Genomic DNA, 24,460 nt, shown 5'->3' with positions numbered 1-24,460 from the left:
TGGTCTCTGTTCAAATCCTGCAAACCATACTATTCTCAATAGTGGCAATTGTATTAAAATAAAGATCTAACTGGCAGGGATGCACTGTCTCCAAAGGATTTAAGACAATGTGGAAATACAACAAGGGCCAAATATTAAGGCATGTTACACTTCTCCAGATCTTAGTAACCTCATGTGAATTAAAGAGGATATTAAATAAGTGATTTACTAAATATAGGGAACTCAGTTAGACATCATCATCCAACCTCTTTCATGCCCAATGCTTACTATTTATAAATGTATTTAAAATGTGTTTCTTAAACTTATTATTTATCAAAAGCAGATGAAACATAGTAATACATCACAATGTACTACAAAATACCTAGGGCCTAGATTTGTTGTCCTCTTCTTTACAGTAATAAACAGTATAAAAGATTTTTAGGACAGCCAAAAACTTGGAAAAAACTAAAGAATTCATCCCAGCGGGGTCTGAGTTGGAACAAGAGGACATAAAATTATTAAAATCCACATGACAAGTATTATATTTTTTGTCACGGTCACCAAAGAAACAAGTTTCCTTACTCATCTTAAGAAGAACCTGTCACCTCCTCAAATGAAAACTCTTTTTTTTTTTGAGACGAAGTCTCGCTCTGTCGCCCAGGCTGGAGCGCAGTGGCCGCATCTCAGCTCACTGCAAGCTCCGCCTCCCGGGTTTATGCCATTCTCCTGCCTCAGCATCCCGAGTAGCTGGGACTACAGGCGCCCATCACCTCGCCCAGCTCGTTTTTTGTATTTTTCAGTAGAGACGGGGTTTCACCATGTTAGCCAGGATGGTCTCGATCTCCTGACCTCGTGATCCGCCCGTCTCGGCCTCCTAAAGTGCTGGGATTACAGACTTGAGCCACCGCGCCTGGCCTCAAATGGAAAACTCTTTACAGTCTCTTCTGAATTATGAAAGAAGACACATATTAATTCTATACCTAAAATAAACTGACTTTTTGAGAGGACATTATTTTGACTAGCCTCCTGCACTACACCCCAGCAGATCAGTCCAAATTAAAATGGAGTCACTCATGCAAAGTAAAGCAAGTAAATCCCCAAACAAACCAGTTTTTCCTGAAAACAGGAGATTCACAGCAACCAATCAGAAAGAGAGTGGCCTACCTGAATCAGCACAATAAGTTCCTACTGCTTTGACCCTTACAAGAAAAGTAAAATGTAATAACCTGGTGTTAACAAATTCACGTTTTAAACAATTGTTACTTCCTTGTTCCCACCTTATAAAAACCAACTATTCTGTCTTGCCCAGTGGAACATTCATTCTATTTTAAAGAATGAGGTGTTGCTCGGTTCTAGAATCACAAATAGAAGCCAATCTAATCACGTTTAAATGTGTTGTGATTTTGTCTTTTGACAATACTATACTTTTTTTTCTTTTTTTGGTGAGACGGAAATTTACTCTTGTTGCCCAGGCTGGTGGAGTGCAACGGCGTGATCTCGGCTCACCACATCCTCCACCTCCCAGGTTCAAGCGATTCTCCTGCCTCAGCCTCCCAAGTAGCTGGGATTATAGGCATGTGCCACCATGCCCGGCTAATTTTGTATTTTTAGTAGAGACAGGGTTTCACCGTGTTGCCCAGGCTGATCTCGAACTCCTGACCTCAGGTGATTCGCCTACCTTGGCCTCCCAAAGTGCTGGGATTACAGGCGTGAGCCACTGTGCCCGGCTGACAATACTATACATTTTTATCCAGATTTTTGAAAACTTAACTGTTCTTTAATTTGCCAAATGAGGTATAATTTATATCCTATCAGCGTTTTCTGCTAATCACAGGACATTTGATAAACCACTGTGTAATACAAAATATAAATAAAATTAAAAACAAATTAACTAAAAGAAAATAAAAAATTTGTGTCTTAAGAAAAAACATAAGTCAATGGATAAGAGAAATCCTGTTTCTTGTGTTACTATGGTTTGTTGCTTCCTGTTACACACACCCCCAAAAAAATCTACTTTTAAAACTAATTTATGTTCATAATATGAAATTTTAAAAATATAGAGAAGCTCAAGAAAATAAAAATTATCAGTAATACTAACATCTGGAGATAATCACTCTTTGTCAATCTTTAAATATTACATACCTGGCTTTTTCCTTTCAACATCAAAAGATTAGTTACTTTGCCAAATGGTAGACCTAATGATATGATCTCTGCTTCGGTGACATCACATGGAATTTTTCGAAGATGGAGAACACGGGAAGGCGAACAGGGAGGTCTATCTCGTTTAAATTTCTTGCTGTCATTCCCATTAGCTAAAAAACATAAGATTCTTTTTTAAATTACTGAAACTAATTTGGGTTGACATACTACCTTAATCATATTGTCACATTTAATCCTAAATGAGTTTTGGGTTTTGAACTTCAGGGAAACATGGGGCTGATGGCGGTACGTGGAAAAGGAGAGTAGAAAACAAAACCAACTACCTTTTAATAAACGGGTGCTTTTGGTTTTTCACAGTGGGTATTAAATTTTTTAAAACTGAAGTCTCATTTTTAATTCAAGGAAAAGTATAAGGGTAAATGAATTATGTTATTTCAAATACCTCTAAATATTCAACTTTTTCTTATGAATAGAGAACACTATTTATGATGTCTTTTAAGGTATTTTAAGGACACTTTTCTAATTTATTCTATTGCTGAATAAATAAATTAGGACAATAAAATTTCAGGAAAGACTATGATGAAAATCTGGTATTTATCACATCCTAAGGAGATATGGATTTGAGCTGTATATTTATTAAAATAAAATTTATTTCTTAGGTGTTAATAGTCTTTATTTTTTAGAAGCTAAATTGTAGTTTCCTATGATAATCTTACTCCTTATTATATAACAATAATTCTTAACGTAAGTACCACCTTGCTGAAAATGCAAATTTCCAAACCCACCCAGACCTACTGAAGCAGAAGCTCCAGGAGTGGAACCCAGTGACCTGCTTAACAAGCCTTCCAGGAGATTCTATTTACCCTAAAGTTGGAGAATTACTGCTGTAAAGTAAAAAAATTCATTAAGCTAAATGTATTTATATCCTATTGTTTCAATACTGAGAATAACTAGAATTGACAAGCCTGTAAGCAACACTTATGTTTATGCAGGTAAGATTCAGAAAGGTTTTTCTTCCAGAAACAGAACCAAAAGACTAAAAACAAATTACTTAAAAGCTAAAAGTTTCATTGCAATGTTGTTTGATCACTAAATACCCTATTTGCCACTACTCGGAGAAAAATATAATCTTTCCAAATGCCTAAATATCATTTCTCTAAACACTAATGAAACTACAATCAAATGTCTGTGATCCTAAACAAATTTCATAAGGACCAAATAAAAATTAATATAGCCATATTTCATATCCATCTGTATCTATGGCACAGAACTCAACTTGTTTACAACTAGATAGGTTGACTTAATACCCAAACTAGCACTTGTTCCCAAATTCTCTATGTTCATGAATGCAAGCAGCATCCTCCCCAGACCTAAAAGACTAACAATACCTAGAGGCCCATACAGGTCTATGTACCTTTATATAGCAAATGCCTATGTCAGATTATGGAAAATAATTGGCACACAAATGTTTATTGGATTAATTATTGTGAAAGGCAAGAGATTCTATCTGCTCGTCTCCCTTATCAATCACCGATAAATACTGATTTTCCCTCCAACATGACTACTGATTATATTCTTTCATTTCCACTCTCAAAGTCACCAACCTCACCCTGATCTTGCCCCCACTTCAGCTCTCCCCTCCTCTAATTTCACTCTCCCTGCTTCCCATATTCTGGGGATCCAGTATCGTATCAACGTTAACTAAAATAGTGTATCAGGCCCGGCACAGTAATTCACGCCTGTAATCCCAGCACCTTGGGAGGCTGAGGCAGGCTGATCACCTGCAGTCAGGAGTTCGAGACCAGCCTGGGCAACAGGGCAAGACCCCCATCTCTAAAAAAAAAAAATACAAAAATTAGCAGGATGTGCTGGCGTATGCCTGTAATCCAGGTACTTGGGAGGCTGAGGCAGGAGAGTTACTTGAACTCGGGAGGAGGAGGCTGCAGTGAGCCAAGACTGCACCACTTGCACTCCAGCCTGAAACCCTGTCTCAAAATAACATAATGTAAGGTAAGTAACATAACATAAAGTAACGTAATGTAACATAACGTAACATAACGTGTATCATGTCATTATTCTGCCCCAAAAACCTAAACAGGTACCAAATACCTAAAATGTCATTTCACTTCTAACTTTCAAACTTTTTCACTTACATTGCCTCATTTGAGTCTCATAAATACCCAAACTAAAGTGTAAAGGTAATTTCAAAGTGTCTTACTACTCCTAGAAAACCGTAAGTAACTTGACACTGACAATGTAAATTTACAAAGGCTTACATGGACTGTGAACAATAACAAATGATAACACTGGCACTAGAGTAAAACAACAAACATCAGAGTACTGGATGGGGGTGAGAGTGGAACAGGGAATGTCTGCCTGGCACCCTCCCTGCAGGCATAGAGAGCTAAACAATAACACTACCAAGGTGGCCTTGCTCAACCAGCACAAGGAGTTACAGGATGGGAGAAAAGGACTAGAGAAACTTTCTAAAGGCATGAGGCTCCTATCAGTTTACCCAGAATATTCCAACAAGAATGAAAGAACATTTAAAAAGTTGTTTCTTTAATAGAGGTATTCTATGTTTGAGAAAATGTGAATACCAAACAAGTTACCTGAGCTCCCATTTATGTTGCACTTTCAAATAAAGAGCTAAGATGACAAATTTTTACCAAGAAATGTGCAATTATAAATCACTATTTTAGGTTGTTAATTGTTCCATATTATAAAATACCCAGGCTATGTTAACAGTGCGGAGCTATGAAATCAGATACCCTGTTCTGAGCAAGTTACTTAACATTACTAAGCCTCAGATTCTACTCCTGTAAAACAGGTATAACAAGAATATTTTGAAATTTTAATTTGTTCTTTTCAATATATTTTAAATGCTCAGCACAACATCTAGTACACTGTAATCAATAATATGTCTAGCGTTTCTTAAGAAAGACTGTTTTGCTTGGAAATTATGTTCTATTTTTTCCAATCAAAACGGTAATTGTAAATGATAGCGATTTTTTGCACTTGATGCCCTTATTTGCCATAATTAAGACATTGCCCCAAATTAACTGAACATATTATTATTATATGAAATCTCAAAATCTAAGAATGACTCATTTACGTGACTGGGAAAGGGTTATATGTAAAGATTTGATAGATAATCTGAAGATGAAGAAGGTATACCATCATAAGCAATTGTATGGCCATGATTTAAAAGCCAGTAGGAAAAAAGGAAATTCAAACGTATTGGACACACAAATTTAAATAATTCTTTTCTATACAAAAGAACAGAGTACAGTTTCCAAAAATCTTAATACAAAAATAAGCATTCAAAATATTTTGCTTGTATAAATCGTGTTGTATTTTACTAAACTACATATTAAAAACTACAAAATGCCCACTATGTATTAGTCATGCTTCCAAAGAGCTATGTGAAACAGGGTTTTTAAAAATTCGTAATATTCCCACCTCAAAACTAGAAGATTCTGTCAGGAAAACCGCTTGTGAAACATGGATTCATTTTTTAAAAATCAACTTTATAAGGGTTTACTTTAGATAGAGTAAGACATCCACCCACATTTTAAATGCAGGGCTTGATGAGTTTTGACAAATAAAATCCATATAACCACCACAAAAATCAAGACATCCCAAAAAGTTCCCTAGTAACCCTTTGCAGTTAGTCCTCCCTACCAAACCCCCAAACCCCACCCTGGGCAATCTGAACCCTACAGATCACTACAGCTTTATCACCATTCTTGAAATGAGGTACCTATTTGGGGAGAGTTCACATCTTCACATTTTTTGAGTCATCTAAACCATAAACATCATGACATTTCTGCATGTATTTAGATCTTTTTAAGTTTCTCTCAGTAAAGTTCTGAGTTTTCAGTGTAATGGTCTCACACATATTTTGACACCTTTATCCCTAAGTACTTCATAATTTTTAATGAACCAGTAATACTTTAAATTTTTTGTCATAATAATTGAAATATACAGAAACACAACTGACTTTGATATCTTGATCTTGTATCCTACAGTCTTGCTAAATTCTTTAGTATTTGTACATACACAGTTTTCTTACTCTCAAATTTATATGCTATTTATTTATTTAGAGATAGAGTCTTGCTCTGTCACCCAGGCTGGAGTGCAGTGGTGCAATCGGCTCACTGCAATCCCCACCTCCCAGGTTCAAGCAATTCTCCTGCCTCAGCTTCCCTAGCTAGGATTACAGGCGCACACCACCATGCCCAGCTAATTTTTATATTTTTAGTAGACACGGGGTTTCACCAAGTTGGCCAGGCTGGTCTCGAACTCCTAACCTCAGGTAATGCGCTCACCTTGGCCTTCCAAAGTGCTGGGATTACAGGCATGAGCGACCGTGCCTGGCCTGCCGTATGTTTATTTTATTTATTTGTTCTTTTTTACAGCTTTACTGAACTAGCCGGGATTTTCTGTCTGCAAAATGTTGAATAGAATCAACGAGACTGGGCATCCTTGCCTTGTTCTTGATATTCAGGGAAAGGCATTATCTTACACTATCGAGTATAATAATGCTAGCTGTAGTTTCATACCTTTATCAGGTTGAAAATGTTCCCTTCTATTCCTAGTTGGCTAACAATTTTATCACAAAAGGAGTTGAATTCTTTCAAATGCCTCCTCCAGATCTCTTAAGATGAACAGATTTTATTTTGTATTCTGTTACACTGATTTTCAAACGTAAGCACTTTGTAGAAACCCTACTTGGTCATGACACATGTACCATGATTTTTTTTTCTCACTCTTCATACATGTGTGTGTATGTGTGTGTGTGTGTATATATATTCAATTTTATATATATAATTGAATGTGATTTTTTTTTTAGTTTAGAGATCACTAGTTATAAGAGAGATATGACAATCATTTGAAAGATTTCAGAACTTCATTATTTCAGAAATAATGAAAATTATTTCCATGATGAGAGATTTCAGTGGGATGGGCAGGTTCATGTTGATGCCATTTCAGTGACGATTTATTTCAGTCTACATACTTTCCAAGATGTCTAAATAAGAAAAAATCCTTGTTGCTAGGCACAGTGGCAAGTACCTGTAGTCTCAGCTACTGAGGAGACTGAGGTGGGGTAAGATCACTTGAGGAAGAGTTTGAGACCAGCCTGGGCAACATACCAAGACCCCGTTCTCTAATAAAAATTATTAATACATAATCTCTATCATTTAGAATTACTTTAGTGCCTCCATATTTTGGGAGTACAACTTTATCTCCAACTTTCATGCTCACTGGTTGAATCTCTCCATTCTTTCCTTCAGAGCCCAATCCAACAGCTACCAACTATCGCTTACAATACTTTTCCTTGAGATTTTTCTGGAAGCATAATGCCTGTGGTTTTAGCTGTACTCTTTTCAACCAACATTCAAACAGCAGAAGAAACTTACTAAATCCTTGTCCTGCCACGATTTCCACCGCTGCAGCTTATACTCTGTTCTCACACTGCTACCACAAGGAAAAACCCGACTTTAATATCTTGCTTAACATTTTTATGTCAATATTCATGAAAGATATTAATCTGTAGCTTTCTTTAGCTGCAGTAGCGTAATACTGGCCTCCTAAGAAGAAGTGGAAAGTGTTCCCACTTCCTTTATATTCTGCACAGTCTGTGTAGGATTGGTATTATTTACTCCTTATATGTCTGACTTCATCAATAAAGCCATATGGGACCGTACTTTTCAATAACTAATATGACTTTTTAAAACAGCTATATGGCTTTCTGAGTTTTCTATTCCTTTTGCATCAGTTTGATAATTTGTGTCTTTCAAAGAATTTGTCCACTTCATCTAAAGAATGAAATTTATTAGCTTAAAATTTCATAATATTCACTTAATCTACTTAGTCTGCTAAGGCTACCATACAAAATACCACAGACTGGGTGGCTTAAACAAGAAAAATTTATGGAGGTTAAAAGCCCAAGATCAAGGGTTTCTGGTGAGGGCTCTTCCTGTCTTACAAACAGCTGCCTATTTGCTGGCTGACTTTTCACAGTGTCCTCATACAGCCAGAAGAGAGGACGTGCAAGCAAACTCTCTAGTGTCTCTAAGGACTCTAATCCCCTCATGAGGATGCCACCCACCTTCATGATGTAATCTGAACATTATTTCCCAAAGGTCCCAGCTCTAAATACCATCACATAGCGAGTTAGGGCTTCAACATACCAATTCTGGGAGGTTACAAACATTCAGTCAATAATAACATCCTTCTAATGACTGCAGAATCATTTGGCAATTTGTATCTTTTATTTTTTTAAGTCTACTTAGATGTATTATTATTAATTTTATTTACCACATAAACAATTACTGGTTTCATTAATTTTTCTCTACTGTTTTCTGTCACTGACTTTTGCTTTCATCTTTAATATTTCCTCTTTTCTATCTACTTGTAGGGTTTAACATGTTCTTTTTCTTCTAGTTATAGCTGGAAGCGTAGATGATTCACTTTGGACATTTTTTCTTTTCTAATATAAACATTTAAAACTATGTATTTCCTTGTAAGAACAACTCTAGTGGAACCCCACAAATTTCATTAAGGTTTCATTTTATTTCTGTTCAAAATACCTTCTAATACCCCTTGTGACAACTTCTTTGATCAATGGGTTATGTTTTTCTTTTTTCTTTTATTTTTCTTTTTTTACTATTTGGTAAATATTCCCCCCAAATATTTGAAGATCTTGCTTTTCTGATTTCTAATAGAATTCTAATGAAGTCAGATAATTTACATGATTTTAATCACTGTATAAAGAACTAAACTTATTTTAGGACCCAGAATACAGCCTGCCTACCTTGGTGATACGGTTTGGCTGTGTCCCCACCCAAATCTCATCTCAAATTGTAATCCCATAATCCTGACGTTGTCGAGGTAGGGACCTGGTGGGAGTTGATTGGATCATGGGGGTGGTTTCCCCCATGCTGTTCTTGTGCTAGTGAGGGAGTTCTCACAAGATCTGATGGTTGTATAAGTGTATGAGAGTTTCTCTTTCACACTCCCTCTAACCTGCCACCATGTGAGACTTGCCTGCTTCCCATTCTGCCATAATTGCAAATTTCCTGAGGCCTTGCCTGCCATGTGAAACTATGAGTTAATTAAACCTCTTTTCTTTATAAATTATCCAATCTCAGCAGTTCTTTATAGCACTGGGAGAAGAGACTAATACAGTAAATTGGTATTGGTACAATGGGATACTGCTATAAAGATACCTGAAAATATGAAAGTGACTTTGGAACTGGTAACGGGCAGAGGTTGGAACAGTTTGGAGGGCTCAGAAGACAGGAAGATGTGGGAAACTTTGGAACTTCCTAGAGAATTGTTGAATACTTTTGAGCAAAATGCTGACAGTGATATGGACAACGAAGTCCAGGCTGAGGTGGTCTCGGATAGAGATGAGGAACTCACTGGGAACTGGAACCAAGGATACTCTTGCAATGCTTTAGCAAAGAGACTGGTGGCATTTTGCCCCACCCTAGAGATCTGTGGAACTCGGAACTTAAGAGAGATGATTTAGGGTATCTGGCAGAAGAAATTTCTGAATAGCAAAGTGTTCAACAGGTGGTAGAGCATAAAGGGTTGGAAAATTTGCAGCTTGACCATGTGGTAGAAAAGAAAAACCCATTTTCCGGGGAGAAATTCAAGTTGGCTGCAGAAATTTGCATAAGTAATCAGTAGTCAAAAGTAGTCAAATGTTAATCACCAAGACAATATGCAAAATGTCTCCAGGGCATGTCAGAGATCTTCATAGCATCCCCTCCCATCACAGGCCTGGAGGCCTAGGAGGAAACAATGGTTTCACGGGCTGGCCTGGGCCCTGCTGCTCTGTGCAGCTTTGGAACTTGGTGCCCTGTATTCCAGCTGCTCTAGCTCCAGTAGTGGCTAAAAGGGACCATGGTACAGCTCAACCATTGCTTCAGAGGGTGCAAGCCCCAAGCCTTGGTAGCTTCCACATGGTGTTGGGTCTGCAGGTGAGCAGAAGATAAGGGTTGAGCTTTGGGAACCTCCCAGATTTCAAAGGATGTATGGAAATACCTGGATGCCCAGGCAGAATTCTGCTGCAGGGGTGGAGCCCTCACGGAGACATTCTACTAGGGCAGTGCAGAAGGGAAATGTGGGGTTGAAGCCCAAACATACAGTCCCTGCTGAGGCACTGTGCCTAGTGGAGCTGTGAGAAGAGGGCCACTGTCCTCCAGATCTCAGAATGGTAGATCCATTGACGACTTGCACCATGCGCTTGGAAAAGCCACAGGTACTCAACACCAGCCGCTGGCACTCAACACAGCCACGGGGCTGAATCCTGCAAAGCCACAGGAGTGGAGCTGCCCAAGGCCTTGGAAGCCCATTCTTTGCAAAAGGATGCCCTAGATGTGAAATGTGGGGTCAAAGGAGATTATTTTGGAGCCTTAAGATTTAATGACTGGCTAGACATGGTGGCTCATGCCTATAATCTCAGCACTTGGGAAAGCCGAGGCAGGCAGATCACTTGAGGCCAGGAGTTCGAGACCAGCCTGGCCAACATGACAAAACCCCATGTCTGCTAATAGTACAAAAATTAGCCAAGCATGATCATGTGCACCTGTAGTCCCAACTACTCAGGAGGCTGAGGTGGGAGAACCACTTGAACCCACGAGGTGTAGGCTGCAGTGTACCAAGATCATGTCACTGCATTCCAGCCTGGGCAACAGAGCGAGAATCCATCTCAGAAAACAAAACAAAAAACAATAACAAAAAAAAACAAGATTTAATGACTGCCCCACTGAATTTTGGACCTGCTTGGGAGCCTATGGCCCTTTCGTTTTGGTCACTTTCTCCCATTTCGAATGAGAGCATTCATCCAATGCCTGTCCCCCTGTTGTATCTCAGAATTGACTGACTTGCTTTTGATTTTATAGGCTCATAAGCAGAAGGGACTTGCCTTATCTCAGATTAGATTTTGGACTTGGACTTTTGGGTTAATGTTGGAATAATTAAGACTTTGGGGGACTGCTGGAAGGCACGATTGGTTTTGAAACAGAAAAAGGATGCGAGATCTGGGAGGGGCCAGGGGCAAAATAATATGGTTTCACTCTGTGTTTCCACCAAATCTTATCTGGAATTGTAATCATCATGATTTCCATGTGTTGAGGGAGGGACCTGGTGGGATGTGGATAAATTATGGGGGTGGTTTCCCCCATGCTCTTCTTGTGATAGTGAGCGAGTTCTCACAAGATATGATGGTTATGTAAGCGTTCGGCAGTTCCTCCTTCACTCTCACTCTCTCTCACCTGTCGCCATGTAAGACTTTGCCTGCTTCCCCTTCTGCCATAATTGTAAGTTTCCTGAGGCCTCCCCAGCCACAGGAACTGTGACACAATTAAGCCTCTTTTCTTTTTTTTTTTTTTTTGAGATGGAGTCTCGCTCTGTCGCCCAGGCTGGAGTGCAGTGGCTGGATCTCAGCTCACTGCAAGCTCCACCTCCTGGGTTTACGCCATTCTCCTGCCTCAGCCTCCCGAGTAGCTGGGACTACAGGCGCCCGCCACCTCGCCCGGCTAGTTTTTTTTGTATTTTTTTGGTAGAGACGGGGTTTCACCGTGTTAGCCAGGATGGTCTCGATCTCCTGACCTCGTGATCCGCCCGTCTCGGCCTCCCAAAGTGCTGGGATTACAGGCTTGAGCCACCGCGCCCAGCCAAGCTTCTTTTCTTTATAATTATGCAGTCTCAGGCAGTTCTTTACAGCAGTGTGAGAAAGGACTAATACAACTGGTGACTACTTTATATGAACTTGAAAATAAAGTGTATTATTCTGGTGTTGGGAAGATTGTTCTACATTGTCAATTAGATCAAGCTGGTTTAAAACGTCTGTATTAGGGATCTACCAACTTTCTCTTAAACAGGCACATAAATATTTCAGACGTTGTGGGCCACAGGATCTCTGTCAGAACTACTCAACTGTGCAGTTACGGCATGAAAACAGCTATAAACAAATCACATAACTGTGTTCAAATACAATTTTATGTATGGATACAGAAATTTGAATTTCACAAAAGTTTTGTGTGTCATTTAATCTTATCCTTTAGTATTTTTCACCATTTAAAATTTTAAAAACCACTCTTAGCTAATGGGAAATTTAAAAGTGGTCAATGCAATGGATTTGGCCCACAGGTAAGAACTTGCCAATCCCTGTTCTATACTTTTACTGATTTTCTGTCTACTATACTATCAATTACTGAGAGAGGAGTGCTATCTCTAAATATACTTGAAGATTTATCTATTTCTCTTTCATTCTATTAGTTTTCACTTTACGTATTTTGCAACTATGTAATTAAACAGATCTATATTTAGATTATGTTTACTCAATAATTGACCTCTTCATCATTATGAAATGTCTCTCTTTATCCCTGGTAATATTCTTTTGCCCAAAGTCAATTTTTCCTGATATTAGTATAGCTAGCTACTCCAACATTTTTATGATTAATGTTTGCATATATTTTCTTTCCCAACCTTTGGCTTTCTACCTGAGATTTCATATTTAAAATGGGTTTCTTATGCACATCAAATAACTCGGTCTTCCTTTCATCTAAACAATCTGCCTTTTAATTGATTTTTTATCCCATTCCCACTTCATATAATTATTAACATGGTTGGGTTTAGAAGTCCACCATCTTGTTATTTTTTCTATTTGTCCCATTTATTTTTTATTTCCCTTTTCCCTAGCTTCCACTGGATTTTATTTTTTGGTATTCTATTTCATTTACATTATATGCTATCCCTTTTTATTTTTTTTTTAAGTGATTGCTCTGGAGTAGACAATATACATCTTTATCACAGACTACCTTCAAATAATATTAAAACACCTCAGTACACTGTAAGAACCTTCCAAAGTATATGTCTCTTTCCCTCAAGCTATCCTTTGTGGTACTGTTGTGTATTTTGCTTTTCCCATGTCATAACCCCCAAAAATATATTATCTTGCTTTAAATAGTCAATAATCTTTTAAATTAACAACAAAAAGGAGGGAAAAGTCATATATCCACATATTTATCATGTTGTATAAAACCCAGGTTTCTAACTGGTATAATTTTCCTCATGATATTTCCCTTACCATTTTATGAAATGGAAGTCTGCTGCTAACAAATGCTCTTAGCTCTTGTGTGCCTGAAAGAAGATTTTAACTTCATTTCTAAATTTCATATAGAATTCCAGTTTTTTTTTTCCAGCACTCTAATGATGTTTCATTGTCTTCTGGCTTGCACCGTATCAGGTAAGAAATCTCTCTCCTCATTCTAATCTTTGTTCTTTTGAAGGAAAAGTGGTTCCCCCAACCTCCACCAATCCCCACCCCTGCCTGCTCTGGCTACTTTTAAGATTTACTCTGCATTCCTGGTTTCCAGCAATTTAATTATGATAAGCCTGGGTGTGGTTTCCGTTGTGTTTATCCTGCTTAAGGTTCACTGAACTTCTTGATAAGAGGGTTTATGTTTTCCAACACATATGGAAAATTTGGGATAATTTCTTAAGATGTATTTCTGCTCTCTGCCCCAACCATTTTTTTCCGCAACTTCAGTATACATATGTACGTTTAGACTGCTTGACTTAGGCTCTGTTCACTTATTTTCCAGTTTTTTTCTTTTGTTTTCATTTTTGAGACAGAGTCTTGCTTTTCTGCCCAGGATGGAGTGAAGTGGTACGATCTCAGCTCACTCTAACCTTCGCCCCTGGGGTTCAAGCAATTCTCCTGCCTCAGTAGAATTCAAGCAATTCTCCTCCTCCCAAGTAGCTGAGACTGCCGGTGCACGCCACCACGCCCAGCTAATTTTTATATTTTTAGTAGAGAAGGGGTTTCGCCATGTTGGTCAGGATGGTCTCAAACTCCTGACCTCAGGTGATCCACCCGCCTTGACCTCCCAAAGTGCAAGGATTATGGGGGTAAGCCACCACACTCAGTCTTCAGTTTTTTCTGTCTGTGTGCTTTAGTTTCATTTGCTATCTTCAAATTCACTGATGTTTTCTTCTGTAGAATGTAACATGCTATGAATGCCATTATGTATTTTTTTCAGGTGTCTTATTTTTAACCTCTGTAAGTTCTATTTGATTTTTCCTTCCTATGCTCGTATTTTCCTTTAAATACTTGAACATACTTTTAGTAACTGTTTCAAAGTGCACAGCTGATAATTCCATCATCTCTGTAATTTTCTAGGTTTGTTTCTGTTGATTGATTTTTCACTTGTTTGTGGGTCACATTTTTGTGGTTCCTAACATGTCTGGCAATTGGATGTTCCACATTATGAGCACCAGAATTTGTTATTCTGTTGTTTTGTTTTATTTGTTATTTCTTCTAAAGTGTTTAGACTTCATTTTTAGAAAAATATAAGTTACTTTCAGATCAGCTACACTGTTTTGGAGCTTGTTTTTAAGTTTCATTAGGGTGGATTTGAATTCGCCTTCATGCTGGAGCTAATTCAGTCCTACTGTCAAGGCATGTCTCCTCTGGTGTCAGGTGCCTTAAGTGTGCTTCAAGTATTCAACAAGGACTCTCTATTGTAGTTGGCTATCACTCAAATATCTCTCCCAGTCCTGTGTGAGTCCTGGAAAGTTAAGCTTATAGCTCTCTGGTTGTTCTCTGCCTGACCTCATAGGCATATGTGCTGTGCATATGTGGCTTAATAATATTCAACAACAGATTCAAAGGTATTATTTCTGAAGCACTTTTTCTACATAGGCCCTTCTCTCTCATAATCCACTCCCATACCTCCCAGGTGACTCAACCTTCCCAAACTTCAATCTCTCTCTTCAACTCAGCAATTGTACCATGTCTGCTTGGTTCCCCCAACTCCCATAGTCTAGAAAGAAAGCCAGGGTGACAACAGGGTTACCTCAATTGTTTCCCTTCTGATACCACAATCCTGTTGTACTTGTTGCCCACTGTCTAAAAACAACTGACAGTAAATCCAGTCCCAGTTACTCTATCATGGTTGAGTGTAAAAATCTACAGATCTTTCATGAATTAGAAAAATTAAATCACAAAATTTATATGGGTGAGCATTAAGACTGCAGGTGAGTTTTCTTGAAACTTATTAATTCTTAGAGCAGCTTTAAGGTATTGCTTATTTGATGGATTTAAGAATTATTTATCAAGTACGGAGATCAGCGTTCACAATTCTTCACATGCCTTTATTTAAAGCAATTTGAATGCATTTCTTGCTATGAAAAGCCAAATACTCAAATTAACTGATCAGAGAAACTAGTGCTTATTATTAAATCACAGCATTCAATACCAGTGGCAGAGAATGCAAATTTGTTTTCCAATATTTGTTTTCTACGTAAAACCACCTATTTTTAGCTAAGCACATGCCTGTCGGAAAAAAGAACTACATTCTTAGCTTCCTAAGTAGCTAGGTGTGGCTGCGAGACTACGAAAACAGGATGTAAACAAAAATGACACGTGCTGCTTTTCCCTTACGTGTCTTCATAAGGAGGGGGTATGTTCTTTTCTCTTTTCTTTGCACAAGTTCCAATAACTTCTAGGATCATTTGCTAAATCTGAAAATAGACACCATTTACCTTGGAGCACTGACTACTTCAGAACTTGTTGAATGTGATGAAAACAAATTTCTGTCTTCTATATTGCTTATACCATCAATGTAGCCAAATTTAATACTGAGTTCTTTAAAAATAGGTCATTAAAGTTTGATTTGATTAAAAAAGAAAACTAGCTATTTGCAAAGCAAAAGAGCATATTAACAGTTTATAAGTATTTTGGTAAACAAAAGTTCCAGGAGGCCAGGCGCCGTGGCTCACATCTATAATCCCAACACTTTGGAAGGCCGAGACAGGAGAATTGTTTGAGCCCAGAAGTTTGCGGCCAACCTGGGGAACACAGGGAGACCCAGACTCTACAAAAAAATTTAAAAATTAGCTGGATGTGATGGCATGTGCCCATGGTCCCAGCTACTTGAGAGGCTGGGGTGGGAGGAACTCTTGAACCTGGGAGGTCGAGGCTATAGTGAGCTGTGATTACGTGATTATGTGATTACATCTACACACATATAATACTTACTGTTTGTGTGTATATATACACATATATATATAAATACAAATTATTCAGTTTGTTAGCAGTGGTTTCCTGCTTAGGAATATTATTAGCTCATATCATCTTTATTTGTAAATCAATTAGATTTCTTTAACATTCAGCTTCATAAGACTTCAATAATTATATATACAATGGTTTCAAAAGAAGAGACTTCTTAATCTGAGAAAAAAATGTTAACATTAATCAATTTGCAGATGATTGAAGTACATTTCTAATAAGATGCAAAAAATGGTAGCCATTAAACGAAAAACATGAAGTATACTACATGAAAAAGTCTGTTTAACAAAAGCCGCCATTAAATATAAATTTGTAAATTATAGTGTCAGAGGGTATCTGCATACATGTATAACAAAGTATTCATATTCAGAATATATAAAAAAAAAAGTTAAAAAGGCAAACAACCCAATAGAAAAACAGGCAAAAGATCAGAGTAGCCACTTCATTTAAAAGTATCCAAATGATCAGTAAGCATATGAAAATATAATCAATTTCATTAATATTTATGCAAACAAAAGTCACAATGAACTATCAATATATGCTTACCAGAACAACTAAAATTAAAAATACACAATATCAGCCAGGCATGGTGGCTCACACCTGTATTATCAGCACTTTGGGAAGCCAAGGTGGACAGATCACTTGAGGTCAAGAGTTCGAGACCAGGCTGGCCAACATGGTAAAACCCTGTCTCTACTGAACATATAAAAATCAGCCAGGTGTAGTGGCACGTGCCTGTAATCCCAGCTACTCAGGAGCCTGAGACATGTGGATCTCTTGAACCCAAGAGGCGGAGGTTGCAGTGAGCTGAGACCATGCCACTGCATTCTAGCCTGAGTGACAAAGTGAGACCGTCTTAAAAATATATATATATATACACACACACACACACACACATACACACACACACACACAAAATGAGACCGTCTTAAAAAAATATATATATACACACACACACACACACAAAATTAAGTATTGGCAAAGTTCTGGAATAACTAAACTGACATAATTTCTGGTAAGAGTATAAAGTCATTTTTGAAAATTAGTAGACTCTACTAAAGATAAGCACCTGCACATCCTAGGACCCAACAATTCCACTTCTAGACACATATTCAAGTAAAATGCACACATTTGTCCATGAAAAGATATGTCAAGAATATCCATAAATGTGGCCAGGTACAGTGGCTCACACCTATAATCCCAGTACTTTGGGGGGCTGAGGTGAACAGATCACCTGAGGTCAGGAGTTTGAGATCAGCCTGGCCAACATGGTGAAATCCCATTTCTACTAAAAATACAAAAATTAGCTGGACATGGTGGCAGGCGCCTGCAGTCCCAGCTACTCAGGAGGCTGAGGCAGGAAAATCACTTCAACCTAGGAGGCGGAGGTTGCAGTGAGCCAAGATTGTGCCATTGCACTCCAGACTGGGCGACAAGAGCAAAACTCTGTCTCCAAAAAACCAGAAAAGAAAAGATATCCATGTTCATGGACTGGAAGACTTGAAATTGTTTAAATGTCTATAATATACAAAGTGATCTACAGGATCAATGCAATCCCTATCAAAATCCCAATGGCATTTTTGCAGGGAAAAAAAAAAATCCTGACATTCATATAGAATCACAAGGGACCCCAAATAGCCAAAGCAAACTTAAGAAAAACAAAGCTGAAGGCCCCACATTTCCTAACTTCTATACATTACAAAGCAATAGTAATTCAAACTGTATGTTACTGACATAAAGACAAACATATAGACCAATGGAATAGACTAGAGAACCCAGAAATAAACTCTCACTTACATGTTCAAATGATCTTCAACAAAGATGCCAAGGCTACACGATAGGAAAAGAAGTTTCTTCCACATATGGTGCTGGTAAAATGTATATCCACATTTATAAAGAATGAAATTGACCCTTACTTTACACCACATAAAAAAAAATATAACTCAAAATGAAATTAAAGGCCTAGACATAAGACCTGAAACTATAAAAGACATAGAAGAGACAAAGGTTCATGACAGTGGATTTGGCAAAGATTTCTTGGATATAACACCAAATGCACAAGCAACAAAAGAAAACATGAACAAATGGTGCTAATATCAAACTCAAAACCCTCTGCACAGCAAGGGAATAACAGAGTAAAAAGGCAATGAAAGAAATGGGAGAAAGAAATTGTAAACCACTTATGTGATGGGGGGTTAATATTCAGAATACATAAAGAGCTACTACAACTCAACAACAATAAAAACAGCCCAATCATAAACTAGGAAAATTGAAGTCTGGGGACAAGGCTTATCACAGAGGAAATTTTAAAATTAGTAAAACAAAACAAAAAATAGGTAAAGGACTAGAATAGATATTTCTCCAAAGAAGATATACGAATAGCCAACAAGCACAAGAAAAGATGTTCAGCATCACTAATCATCAGGGAAATACAAATCAAAACCACATATCAAGTCACATCTGTTAGGATGGCCATTATTTGAAAAAATGTAAAACCCAAAAAATAAGTATTGACAAGGATGTGGAAAAACTGAAACCCTTGTGTACTACTGGTGGGAATAATGGTGCAGCCACTATGAAGCACAGTATGATGATTCCTCAAAATAATAAAAAACAGAATTACCATATGATCCAGCAATCTCACTTCTGGTATAACCAGAAGAATTAAAAACAGGATCTCAAAGAGATATGTGCACACCATGTTCATTGCAGCATTACTCACAATAGTACAATAGCTAAGAGGTGGAAGCAACCTAAATGCCCATGGACAGATGAATGGTTAAATAAAATGTGGTAGATACATACAATTATTCACCCTACAAAAAAAGGGAAACCCTTTCATCTGCTGCAACAAATGAACCTTGAGGACACTATGCTAAGTGAAATAAGCCAATCACAAAAAGAAAAATGCTGCACGATACCATTTATATGAGGTATCTAAAATAGCCAAACTCTTGGAAACAGAAAGCAGAATGGGCTAGAAAAGGAAAAGTTGTTGCTAAATGGATAGAGTTTCAGTTTTGTTAAGATGAAAAAATTCTAGCGATCTGTTGTACAACAATGTTCCTATAGTTAACATTACTACACTGTATACTCAAAAATGTACAAGATGGTAAATTTGGTATTTTTGACCAAAATGAGAGAGAGAGCGCACACAAGCAAACGCAATGAAACACATAAAAAGGGAATATTCATAGCAACACTATGTATAAAATGGAAATAATTCAAATGTCCATCAATAGAATAAAATACTATATAGAAATGAGAAGAATGAAAGGGGCAATACACAACAAGGGTTACTCTCACAAGCATAATGTTGAACGAAAGAAACCAGACAGGAAGGAGGATATAGTATATTTATTGGCTTATTCATATAAAGTTTAAAAACACAAAAAACTAACTTATGATGTTAGAAGTCAGGCTAATGAATACACTTGGAAAGAGGAAATGAATGAAAAAGGAAAGAACGACTCCTGCGAGTATTAGCAATGTTCTATTTCTTGCTCTGGATGCTGATTATATGGTATATGTATTTCATGATGTTATGGTAACAGTAATACTAACCAATTAGAGTACAAAAAGAAATGAAATATTTTATTAATATAGCTCTAAAAATTATAAACATACACAAAATACAGTATATATGTGGTTGCACGTATATGTGAGAGTGTCCCCTTCAATATCTCTATTCTCCTTCCCTTGTAAAGTTATAGAACTCCCTCAATTATGATTAGACAGGAAACACCAGAATAAAGACTAATTTCCTAGACCCTTCACCCTCGCCCCCTTGAAGCTGATGTGTCAAGTGACGAAGTTCTAGCTAACAGAATGAGAAAAAAGTGCAACTTCTCGGTCTTGTCCCTATAAGGGACTCAGCCTCCACTTCTCATCTCTCACCCTTAGAGTGTAATTTTCATCATTACGGTCTAAGATGGATGAAAAAGTTCAGCTTCAACTGTCCTTGTTACCCTTCCTGTGGGTACGATGGAGAGAGAGTACTATTTTAGATCTTGAGAAGGTAGTCATGTTGAGGATAAAAGAACAACAAAAGAGAAAAAGTCTGGTCCCCAACACAATTCAAGAAACTAAGCGAGCCCGTAACTACTTACCCAGACTTCAGAAGAACTTAGAAATAAACTTAAATCTGTATTTTTAGGTTTGTGTTACAGTTCTATTAGCCATCTAACCTGCATCTGAACATAGCATATCGAAATAATACCCCATGACCAAGTTGGTTTATTCCAGGCATGCAAGAATGGGTCAACATCAGGAAATTGTATTTCACTACATCAAAAAATGAATGGAGACCAAATCTTACAAAAAACAGAAGCACAAAAGATGATGGTAACATTTATAGCGATCGATAATAAAAACTAAGTAAAATAGAAAAAGAAGAAAATGATTAAAGTATGAAGAAGGATTATCATCAAAACCCGGCAAGGTACAGTGGCTCATGCCTGTAATCCCAGCACTTTAGGAGGCCGAGGAAGGAGGACTGATTGATCCCAGGAGTTTGAGATCAGCCTATGGGCAACATAGTAAGGCCCCGTCTCTACAGAAAATAAAAAATTAGCTGGGTGTGGTGGCACACGCCTGTAGTCCCAGCTACTTGAGAGGCTGAGGTGAGAGGACTGCCTGAACCCAGGAGGTTGAGGCTACAGTGAGCCATGTTTGGGACACTGGACTCCAGGCTAGGCAACAGACCAAGACCCTGTTTGAAAAACAAACCAAAACAAAAAAACCCAACCGCAAACATCATGTTAAAAGATTAAATAATAAAGTCACCTCCACTGCAATTAAAAACAAGACAAAGATAATCACAATTACCACTATTATTCAACTCATTTACGGAGGTTCCACTGAATATATAACAAGTTAACAAAATAATCCATTTTTTTATATATTTGAAATTATCTTTATTTGAAGACACATCATTGAATAACTGCAAAATTCAAAAACTAATAAAAAATTACTAAGACATTTTAAAGTTAGTAGACACAAAATAAATATTCAAAAATCAACAGGTCTTCTCTGTACTCCAGTATCCCGTTAAAAATGAAAATAGGAAAGAAAAATTCCCACTCAATAACAGCAAAAATACTAAATTACGTTTAGTTGTATATAACATTTGAAGTAATAGTTACTTAAGAAGTTAATCTCAGGCTCATGCCTGTAATCCCAGCACTTTGGGAAGCCAAGGCGGGTGGATTACTCGAGGTCAGGAGTTCGAGACCAACCTGGCCAACATAGTGAAACCCTGTCTCTACTAAAAACACAAAAATTAGTCCAGCATGGTGGCAGGCGCCTATAATCCCAGGTATTCGGAGGCCGAGTCAGGACAACCTCTTGAAACCAGGAAACGGTGGTTAGTGTAAGCAGACACTGCACCACTGCACTCCAGCCTGGGCGAGACAGAGCAAGACTCAGTCTCAAAAGAGAAAAAAGAAGAAGTTAATCTCTTGCTCACATGAAAAGTCTAAATGTAGGAATTCCAGATCTGGAATGGTGACAAAGTTATCAGGCTCTAGGTGTCTCTGTTACAGATGCCTGTCATTCCCATCATCATCTAAGAAGCAGGAACACCCACAGGCAATAAGATTGGAGGGGAAAAAAGGAAAAACAGTGTACCCATGCAGAGATGCCCTGAAAATTTCATACTACACTTCCACTTATACCTTGTCAGGACTTAATTACATGACCACATCTAGCTATAAGGAAGAACAGAAAAGTAGTAGTTTCATCTGGGTAACAATGTGCCAGACAAAAATTGAGGATCTGTTGGGGAAAAAAAAATGAAAGAATAGCATTGGGGAACACAATAAACAATCTGTCATTAATTCCTAAGATTACATTTTAAAAGAAAAGTATATGATTTCTATGGAAAAGTGTGGAACTTTTTCAAAATTGTCAATGGACATAAAATAGAACCTAAAAACACTGAACCATAGGTCACATTCCTAAACAGAAAGATAATACCACAAAATGATCGACATTTCACATTAACATATAACTCTAACATAATTCTTATCAGAATCCCTAAGATACTGTAGATAAAGGTTTGGGAAGAAGGATTCTTTGTTTTAGAACCAGATCAAGCTTGTCCAACATGCAGCCTGTGCACAGCATGCAGCCCAGGACAGCTTTGAATGTGGCCTAACACAAATTCGTAAACTTTCTTAAAACGTTGTAAGATTGTTTTGTGATTTTTTTTAGCTCATCGGCTATCGTTAATGTTAGCATTATTTTATGTGTGGCCCAAGAGAATTCTTCTTTCAATGTGGCTCAGGGAAGCTAAAAGATTGGACGCCACTGAACTAGATGAAATTTAAAGTTCACATGGAAAAAGACATGTCCACATTAAGCTAAGAGAATTTTTTAAAACAACACCTAAACAGAATTTTAGTGTTAGGTGACAGAATCAGATGTTAATTTTAATAACAACACCTAAATAGAATGACTGTTAAGTCCTAGTTTGCCTGAGGCTGTCACAATTTCATATAATTGTTCTACTATCCTGTATGCTTTAACGCCTTCATTTTTAAAAAGAATTATTATTAACAGTTATATTAAAATAAGCTAGAATGAGCTTAGTAGATCTAGTTCTTTTCATTCTATCTCTATACTTGTTCACTTTCCTGAACATCTACGTTCCCATGGTCCCAAGCACCATATAAATTCCTGATCTGGAAAGGGAGGTCCATTCATCCCTAACTCCCTGCAACTCCAAAAACATCTGGATAAAGAAACCCTCCCTTCTCTGAAACTCTCCATGCCCGTGGCTTCAGTTGTCAACTGTGTATGATACTACCAAATTTCTTTCATGATGCTGAAACCAGGAACCCACTGCCTATCTGTCATTTCCATTTGAGTGTTCAACAGGAACCTCAAACTCAATATATACAAATCTGAACCTGCTGTGTTGTCCAACTCTGTTCTTCCTACATATGAATAGAAATGAATGGCACAACCATTCATTACCATTCATCTATCCAATAATCCAAGTCCACATCCAAAACCTGGAAATCAATGATGAAATCCCTTATTCAAACATTCAATTAATCATCAATTACTATCAATTTTATCTTCTATAAGTTATTCAGTTTTCTTCATCACACTACCATTGCCACAGTGCCAGTTACCATCCTTTATTAGGATTACAGCAATAGCCTCTTCGCTGCTCACTCTCTTTCCAGTACTGCACTCCTTCAATTCACTTTACAGCCACTACATTTCAAGAACATTTATTTTTAAATCATGTGGTACCTTATGGTAGGTAAATTACTTCAATTTTTAGAACGTATTGTCTTATACTTTAATACTTCTATTCCAAGTCCATCATCACTCAAAACAATTGTTTTTTGCTTTTTGTTTTTGAGACGGAGTCTCACTCTGTCCCCTAGAGGCTGAGTGCAATGGCACATCTCGGCTCCCTGCAACCTCCACTTCCCAGGTTCAAGCAATCCTCCCTGCCTCAGCCTCCTGAGTAGCTGGGATTACAGGTTCCTGCCACCACGCCCAGCTAAGTTTTGTATTTTTAGTAGAGACAGGGCTTCGCCATGTTGGCCGGGCTGGTCTTGAACTCCCAACCTCAGGTGATCAGCCAGCCTTGGCCCCCCAAAGTGCTGGGGATTACAGGTGTGAGCCACCATGCCCAACCTCAACACAAGTTTTATATCTAGCTCTTTCACTCAACAGTTCTGGGTCACCAACATATTGACAGTCTTTTTATCAAAATTATGTAACACAAAGAACATCAATCAAAAAAAGAATCATCAAATTAGATCCAAACGAATCCTTAAAATTTCAGAGGTATAACTAGTGATCTCATCTATGTAAACAGTATATAGTACTTTACTGAAACAAATTTTAGAGTCTGTTATAAGCAGTGGCACTTCAACATAAGATAAGCAAAATAAGAATACTGTAAAAAAACTTTGAAACCCATGGAAAGAAAACATTAAAAAAAAAAAAAAACTCACCATACACACCTGCAGAAGGAGTAGAACTATTCATGGTAAAAGGTCCGTTAATGATGCCAGAAGAAAGAAGCTCATCAGATCCCCGCTGAAAAGCAAAACCAATGTTTGGTTAATAAACCAAGTTTTAGATAATGGTCCATATTTACTACTAAAAGTATTAAAAGCTAATAATATTACTTCATCTTTGTACGAAGACATCAAAGGGGGAACTCCTCAAGAATTACAAAATCAAAAGGTTGGAAATGAACTG

General features: G+C 37.6%; 1 protein-coding gene across 9 annotated transcripts in view; it reads right to left on the bottom strand.

Annotated features, from left to right (window-relative positions):
• Window positions 1-24,460, bottom strand: part of PTBP3 (polypyrimidine tract binding protein 3) — a 116,950-nt gene that overhangs the window by 55,548 nt on the left and 36,942 nt on the right. For 4 of the 9 annotated variants that reach the window (XM_026456259.2, XM_023201833.3, XM_023201819.2 and 1 more), the window contains exons 2-3: window positions 24,211-24,295; window positions 2,122-2,291 (exon numbers count right to left, since the gene is read on the bottom strand). In XM_026456259.2, the coding sequence (XP_026312044.1) occupies window positions 2,122-2,291; window positions 24,211-24,244 (204 nt within the window). In that variant the 5' untranslated portion in view covers window positions 24,245-24,295. The remainder of the gene's footprint in view (window positions 1-2,121; window positions 2,292-24,210; window positions 24,296-24,460) is intronic. The other 5 variants (XM_023201823.2, XM_023201826.2, XM_023201814.2 and 2 more) reach the window with 3 other exon arrangements.

This window comes from Piliocolobus tephrosceles, chromosome 14 (genome assembly GCF_002776525.5).
Source record: "Piliocolobus tephrosceles isolate RC106 chromosome 14, ASM277652v3, whole genome shotgun sequence".
Lineage (NCBI taxonomy): Eukaryota > Metazoa > Chordata > Mammalia > Primates > Cercopithecidae > Piliocolobus > Piliocolobus tephrosceles.
This window is presented reverse-complemented; position numbering and strand designations above follow the sequence as displayed.